The sequence below is a fragment of the Orycteropus afer genome, unplaced genomic scaffold (genome assembly GCF_000298275.1).
Source record: "Orycteropus afer afer isolate SDZICR_OR568_19922 unplaced genomic scaffold, OryAfe1.0 scaffold01035, whole genome shotgun sequence".
Lineage (NCBI taxonomy): Eukaryota > Metazoa > Chordata > Mammalia > Tubulidentata > Orycteropodidae > Orycteropus > Orycteropus afer.
In genome coordinates this window covers 277,842-286,309 of record NW_006922622.1, presented here as the reverse complement: position 1 = coordinate 286,309, position 8,468 = coordinate 277,842, and the positions used below count along the sequence as shown (strand labels likewise).

General features: G+C 40.9%; 1 protein-coding gene across 1 annotated transcript; it reads right to left on the bottom strand.

Moving 5' to 3' along the window:
* Positions 1 to 327: 327 nt before the first annotated feature.
* LOC103212624 (olfactory receptor 13A1-like) lies at positions 328 to 1,275 on the bottom strand. Its single transcript, XM_007958602.1, has one exon. It carries the CDS (start codon positions 1,273 to 1,275, stop codon positions 328 to 330), a length of 948 nt encoding a protein of 315 aa, XP_007956793.1.
* Positions 1,276 to 8,468: the final 7,193 nt, after the last annotated feature.

The following is an 8,468-nucleotide window of genomic DNA, read 5'->3' as shown; positions in this document are numbered from 1 at the left end:
GTGCCCATAGGTGGTGCTTCTTTCTGTTAGAGTTTGGGGGTGTAGAAGAAGGGAACAGCTAAGGAAGACCTGGATATAGAAAGACTTGGGGGAAGTTTTAGGAGTCAAGGGCCCAAGAGAAGCCAACTCCACCAGGCTGTTTCCATCTGCAGTTCTGCTCTGTAGACCACTTGTCCTGATGCTGAATAGGAGGGGCACTGGCAACAAGTCCAAGCAAACCAGCCACTCTGCAAAGGTGCATCCCTGATGACTGCAGACACCAGGCTCATCTCAGCTCTGGCATCCATGAGCTGGGGATGGGTGGGGAGGATGGCTCATGCTCTCAGATCACCTTTGGCATAAGGTGACAAGCTTGCCCAGGGCACACTGCACTTCTGTATTCCGCAGTGTGTAAATGAGCGGGTTCAGGGTGGGGCTTAGCATTGTATACAGCACTCCAGCCACTTTGCTCCTCTCAGGGCTATAGCTAGAGGCTGGGCTGATGTAGGCACAGAACACAGCTGTGTAGTACACAGAGACAACAATGAGGTGGGAGGAGCAGGTGGTGAAAGCTCGGCGCTTGCCCTCCCGAGAGCGGATGCGCAGGATGCTGGCCACAATGCAGCCATAGGAGGCCAGAGTGAGTAGGAAGTTGGCAAAGCCATAGAAGCTGTCGGCCAGAACAGTCATAATGCTGTTCACTTTTGTGGGGCTGCAGGAGAGCAGCAGAAGTGGGGGGATCTCGCAGAAGAAGTGCGTGATGACATTGGGGCCACAGAAGGTCAACTGTGCCATCAAACCAGTGTGGACAGAGGCATTCAAGGCACAGATACTCCACACACCCCCAGCCAATGCTGCACACACCCATGGGCTCATGATGGTGCCATAGTGCAGTGGGTGACAGATGGCTACGTAACGGTCTAAAGCCATGACCAAGAGCAGGAGCAGCTCAGAGGATGTGGACCAGAGGATAAAGAAGAGCTGGGCCATGCAGCCTGCATAGGAGATGGTATTTTCCTGTGCAATCAGGCCCTCCAACACCTTGGGCAGGATCGTGGAGGTGCAGATAATGTCCATGGTGGCCAGGTTGAACAGGAAGAAGTACATGGGGCTGTGGAGGCCAGAGCTGCAGCCCACAATGGTGATGATCAAAACGTTGCCGCTGAGAGCCACGGCATAGAGTGCCAGGAAGCAGCCCAGCAGTGGCAGCCGCAGCACGGGGTGCTCTGAGAAACCCTGCAGCACGAACTCCATCACCAGCGTCTGGTTGGACTCCCTGGTTCTGGCAGCCTCCATGGCACACAAAGGCTTGCCTTCGCTGTGGAAAACCTGCAGGTCTCAACAAGGGGTTACAGGACACTCATTTCAAATCATGCATTTGAACCAGAAAGGGAAGGGGTGAATTTATTTTCTCAACAACAGTCCATTCATCTCCTTAATCTCCACTCTCCCTGCTTTTGAAACTACATGTCATAGCCTGCCTTTTTTTTTTTTTTTTTTCATTTTCCACAGTAAGAAACTTTAGTTCTCTAAGTTTATGTCCTGGTACCTGCTAGCCCACTCCCCATCACTAACACACACACACACACACACACACACACACACACTGGCAAGCCCAGTGGAAGCCTCTCACACAGTCCTGCTGCTCCACTGCCACCTGCAGGTCAGAAAGTACACATATTAATGTTGGGTTAGGTTGTTTTTGACAAGTAGTGACTCTATGTACAACAGAATGAAACGCCGTCCTGTCCATGGCCTGTCTAACAATTGTTAACATGCTTGAGCCCTTTGTTGCAGTTACTGTGTAAATCCATCTCATTGAGGGTCTTCCTCTTTTCCGCTGACTCCACTTTACCAAGCATGATATCCTTCTCCAGGGACTGGAACCTTCTGACATGACCAAACTATGAAATACAAAGTCTGGTCATTCTTGCTTCTCAGGAGCACTCTCAGGTGTCCTTCCTCTAAGACAGATTTGTTCATTCTTCTAATAGTCTGTGGTATGTTCAATATTCTTTACCAACACCACGATCCAAATACATCAATTCTTCTGTGATCTTCCTTATTCATTATTCGGCTCTGACATATATACAAGGCTATTGAAAACACCATGGCTTGGGTCAAGCCATCTTAGTCTTCAAGGTGATATCTTTGCTCTTAAAAGCTTTAAAGAGTTCTTTTCCAGCAGATTTATCCAATGCAATGCATCATTTGATTTCTTGATTACTGCTTCCATGGGTGTGGATTGTGGATTCAAGTAAAATGAAACCCTTGACAACTTCAGTCTTTTCTCTAATTATCATGATGGTGCTGATTGCTCCAGTTGTGAGGACTTTTATTTTCATTATGTTGAGATGTAATCCATATTGAAGAGTAGTCTTTGATCTTCATCAGTAAGTGCTTCAAGTCTTCTTCACTTTCAGCAAGCAAGGTTGTGTCATCTGCATAAAGCAAATCGTTAGTAAGTCGCATACCAATCCTGATGCTGCATTCTACTTCATGTAGTCCAGTTTCTGTGATTATTTACTCAGCACACAGATTGAGTTGTTGTGGTGAACCTCGATACACACCCGTCCTGATTTTAAACTATGCAGTAGCCCCTTGTTCTGTTCAAACGACTGCCTCTTGGTCTAAGTACAGGTTCCTCATGAGTACAATTAAGTGTTCTAGAGTTCCTATTCTTCTTAGTATTATCTATAATTTATTATGATTCACACAGTTGAATGCTTTGCATGATCTTTAAAACATAGGTAAAAATCTTCCTGGTGTTCTTTTCTTCCAGCCAAGATCCATCTGACATCAGCAATGATATCCCTCATTCTACATGAATCCAGCTTGAATTTCTGGCAGTTCCCTGTCCATGTCCTGCTGCAACCATTTTTAAAATTATCTTCAGCAAAATTTTACTCGTGTATGACACAATGATATGGCTTCACAATTTCTGTATTCTGTCGTGTCCCTTTTCTTTGGAATCACAAATAAAGATTTCCTCCAGTCGGTTGACCAGGTAGCAGTCCTCCTAATGTCATGGCATAAACAAAAGAGCACCTCCAGCACTGTGTCTGTTTGCTGATACATCTCTACTGGTATTCCATCAATTTTTGGAGTCTTGTTTTTTTCACCAGTTCCTTTAGTGCAGCTTGGACTTCTTCCCTCAATAACACTGCATCTTGATCATATCTTCTCTCCTAAAATGGCTGAATGTTGACCAACTCTTTTTGGTACAGTGACTCTGTATATTCCTTCCTTCCATTTTATTTTAATGTTTCCTACATCATTCAATATTTTGCCTTTGGAATCCTTTAGTATTGCAACTTGAGGCTTGAATTTTTTCTTCAGTTCTTTCAGCTTGAGAAATGCTGAGTGTGTTCTTCCCCTCTGATTTTCCATCTCCAGGTCTTTGCGAATTTCATTATAACACCTTACTTTGTCCTCTCAGGCTGCCCTTTGAAATCTTCTGTTCAGATCTTTCACTTCATCATTTCTTCCATTCACTTTAGGTCTCTGTTGAAGAGCAAGTCAGAGTCTTTTCTGAGGTCCATTTTGTTTAATTCTTTCTTCCCTGTCTTTATAATGACTTCTGCTTTCTTCATATGTGATGCTGTTTATGTCCTCCTATGACTTGTCTGGTCTTTAGTCACTGGTGTTCAATGCATCAACTCTGTTCTTCAGATGGTCTCTAATTCAAGGTTCTATATACTCAAGATCATATTTCAGCTTTCATGGACTTGTTTTAGTTTTCTTCAGCTTCACCTTCAACTTGCTTATGAGCAATTGATGGTCTCATACACAATTGGCCCTGGCCTTGCTCTGGCTTATGATATTAAGCTTCTCTGTCACCTCTTTACACAGATGTAGTCTATTTGATTCCTGTGTATTCCATCTGCTGAGGCCCCTGTGTATAGTCTCCATTTATGTTGTTGAAAAAAGGTATTTGCAGTGAATAAGTTGTTGGTCTTGCAAAGTTCTGTCATGCAATCTCTGGCATCATTTTTATCACCAAGGCCACATTTTCCAACTATCAGTGCTACTTCTTTGTTTCCAACTTTCACACTCCAATAACCAGTAGTTGTCAATACATCTTGATTGCATGTTAGGTCAATTTCCGACTGCAGAAGTTGATAAAAGTCTTCAATTTTTCATCTTTGGCTTTAGTGGTTGGTGCATAAATTTGAATAATAGTTGTATTAATTGATCTTCTTTTAGCCAGATAGCTATTACCCTATCATGACAACATTGTACTTCAGGATAGATCTTGAAATGTTCTTGATGATGAATGCATTTCCATTCCTCTTTAATTTGTAATTGCTGGCATAATAGACCATATAATTGTCTGATTCAAAATGACCAGTACTAGTCCATTTCAGCTCACCAATGCCTAGGATGTCAATCTTTATGCACTCCATTTAATTTTCGACAACTTCCACATTTCCTAAATTCATACTCCATCATTCCACGTTCCAATTATTATTGGATGTTTCCTGCTCTTTCTTGTCATTTTGATTCATGCCACATCAGCACATAAAGGTTCAGAAAGCCTTGCTCCATCCATGTCATAAAGGTCAGCTGCACTGTGAGGAGGCAGTTCTTCTCCAGTTATATTTTAAGTGTCTTCCAACCTGAACAGCTCATCTTCCAGCACTATATTAGACAATGTTTCCTTGCTATTTATAAGATTTTCTGTGGCCAATTTTTCTTTTTTTCCCATAGTGGATCTGGCTATGTCCTTCTTCCTAGTCTGTGTTAGTCTGGAAGGTCTGCTGAAACATATCCAACATGAGTGGTCTTGCTGGTATTTGAAATACCATTGGCATATCTTCTAGCATCACAGTGACACACAAGCCACCACAGTACAACAAACTGATGAATGGTGGAAAAGGACCTATGCATAAATAAAAAAATACTTAATGTAGACTAACCTCACAATTTTGGAATTAGCAGATTGTTGTTGTTGTTGTTATGTGCCATCGAGTCATCTCTGACTCATAGTGACATTTTGTACAATAGAACAAAACACTGCCCAGTCCTGTGCCAGTCTCACAATCCCTACTATACCTCAGCCCATCGCTGCACCCACTGTGTTAACCCATCTTGTTGAGGGTCTTCCCCTCTTTTGTTGACTCTCCACTTTACCAAGCATGACATCCTTCTCCAGAGAATGATCCCTTCTTACAACATGACCAAAGTAGGTGAGACTGAGTCTGGCCATTTTCACTCCCAAGGAGCATTCTGGGTGCACTTCCTCCAGGACAGATTTGTTAGTCCTTTTAGCAGTCCACTGTACTTTTAGCATTCTTCACCAACACCACAACTCAAAAGCATTGACTCTTCTTTGATTTTCCTTATTCATTGTCCAGCTCTCACATGCATATGAGGCGATTGAAAATACCATGGCTTGGGTCAGGCACATCTTAGTCTTCAAAGAGATATCTTTGCTCTTCAGCACTTGAAAGAGGTCTTTTGCAAGATTTGCCCAATGTAATGTGTCTTTTGATGTCTTGACTGCTGCTTCCATTGGCATTAATTGCAGAACCAAGTAATATAAAGTCTTGGACAACTTCAATCTTTTCTTCATCTATCAAGATGCTGCTTATTGGTCCAATTGTGAGGATTTTTGTTCTCTTTATATTGAGGTGTAATCCATACTGCAGACTGTAGTCTTTAATCTTCATCAGTAAGTGCTCCAAGTCATTCTCACTTTCAGCAGGGAAAGTTGTGTCATCTGTGTATCTCAGGTTGTTAATGAGCCTTCCCCCAACCCAGATGCCACATTCTTCTTCAAATAGTCCAGCTTCTCAGATTATTTGCTCAGCATGCAAATTGAATAAGTATGGTGAAAGGATACAACCCTGATGCACTTCCTTCCTGATTTTAAACCATGCTATATCCCCTTGTTCTGTTTGAACTACAGCCTCCTGGTCTATGTACAGGTTCCTCATGAGTGCAATTAAGTATTCTGGAATTCCCATTCTTCTCAATGTTATCCACAATTTGTTATGAGCCACACAATCAAATGCCTTTGCATAGTCAATAAAACACAAGTAAACATCTTTCTAGTATTCTTTGCTTTGAGCCAGGATCCATCTGATATCAGCTATGATATCCCTCACTCCAATCCAATCCTCTACTGAATCAATCTTGCATTTCTGGAAGTTCTCTTTCAATATACAGACTGCTGCAACCATTTTTGCCAATTATCTTCATAAATTTTACTTGTGGGGCATATCAATATTGTTTGACAATTTTCACATTCTGTGGGATCACCTTTCTTTGGAATATGGATCCACAAATATGGATCTCTTCCAGCCAGTTGGCCAGGTAGCTGTCTTCCAAATCTCTTGGCATAGCTAAGTGAGTGCCTCCAGTGCAACATCTGTCCACTGAAGCATCTCAATGGGTATTCCATCAATTCCTGGAGCCTTGTTCTCAGGCAATTCCTTCAGTGCAGCTTTGACTTCTTCCTTCAGTACCATTAGTTCTTGATCACATACCACCTCCTGAAATGGGTGATAATCTACAAATTCTTTTTGATACAGTGACTCTGTGTATTCCTTCCATTTTCTATTGATGTTTCTTGCATCACTCCACATATTGTCCATGGAATCTTTCAATACTCCAATTCGAGGGTTCATTTTTTTCCTCAGTTCTTTCAGTTTGAGAAATGCCAAGTGTGTTCTTGCCTTTTGGTTTTTCTAACTCCAGGTCTTTGCACATTTCATTTTAATAATTGACTTTGCCTTCTAGAGCTGCTCTGTGAAATCTTCTGCTCAGCTCTTTTATCCTGTCGATTCTTCCATCCACTTTAGCTACTCTCTATTCAAGGGCAAGTTTCAGAGTCTCTTCTGACATCCATTTTGGTCTTTTCTTCCCTCCCTGTCTTTTTAATGACCTTTTGCCTTCTTCCTGGATGATGTTCTTAATGTCATCCCACAATTCCTCTGGTTTTCAGTCATTGGTGTTGAATGCATCAAATGTATTCTTTAGTTAGTCTCTAAATTGAGGAGGGATATAATCAAGGTAATATTTTGGTTCTCATGGACTTCTTTTAATTGTCTTCAGCTTCAAGTTGAACTTGCTTATGAACAGTTGATGGTATGTTCCATAATCAGCTCCTGGCCTTGTTTTGGCCACAGATGTAGTCAATGTGATGCTTGTGTACTCTGTGTGGTGAAGTCCACATGTACAGGCACTGTTTGTGTTGTTGAAAAAAGGTATTTGCAACAAATAAGCCATTGGTTTTGCAACGTCATTTCTATCACCAAGGTCATATTTTCCAACTATTGGTGATTTTTCTTTGTTTCCAACTTTTGCATTCCAATCAAAAGTGATAATTAACACCTCTTGATTGCATGTTTGGTCAATTTCAGACTGCAGAAGTTGGTAAAAATCTTCAATTTCCTCATCTTTGGCTTTGGTGGTTGGTGCATAAACTTGAATAAAATTAGTATAAACTAGTGTTCCTTGTAGGTATATGGATATTATCCTATCACTGACAGCATTATACTTCAGGATAAATCTAGATACATTCTTTGTGATGATGAATGCCATGGTATTCTTCTTCAATTTGTCATTCCTGATATATTAGATCATATGATCCTCTGGTTCAAAATGGCCCAAACTAGTCCATTTCAGTTCACTAATGCTTAGGATATCAATCTTTATGTGTTCCATTTCATTTTTGACAGGTTCCAATGTTCTTAGATTCATACTTTGTACATTCCATGTTCTGATTATTAATGGATGTTTGTAGCTGTTTCTTCTCATCCTGAGAAGTGCCACATCAGCAAATGGTGGTCCTTAAAGCTTTACACTATCCACATCATTAAGGTCATCTCTACTCTGAGGAGGCAGCACTTCTCCAGCTGTACCTTGAGTGCCTTCAGACCTGAGGGGCTCATCTTACAGCACTATATTGCACCATGTTTCACTGCTATTCATACATTTTCACTGGCCAATTCTTTGAGAAGTGGATGGCCTCTTCCTTCTTCCAAGTCTGTCTTAGTCTAGAGGCTGCACTGAAACCTGTTCACCATGGGTAACCCTGCTGGCATTTGAAAAAAGTTTATAAATATTTTTTACAAGGATTAAACAGAAATATGCCTGTGATATATGAACAGGGGAATAAAAAGAAATACTATCTCAAACAATTTAAAAGATGTTCATAAAAGCAGATTGGGAATAATGTCAGAGAATTTTTAGTTAGATGAATAGTAATTTCCCTATCTGAAGATGAGAGAGGAAGAAATTGAAAAAAAACATGAATAAAATCACAATGACACTAAGGAAAGTAGAGGCATCGAATATATGTCTAATTGGAATTACATGAAGAGATCACAGAAAAAGGAATCTGAAGAAATTATGGTTGAAAAACTCCATACATGTTAAAATAATAATAATAATAATAATAATAATAATAATAAACCTGACTCAAGAAGTTCAGTAAACCTAGAAAAGGGTGAATGTAAAGAAAACTCACCTCAGCACATTAC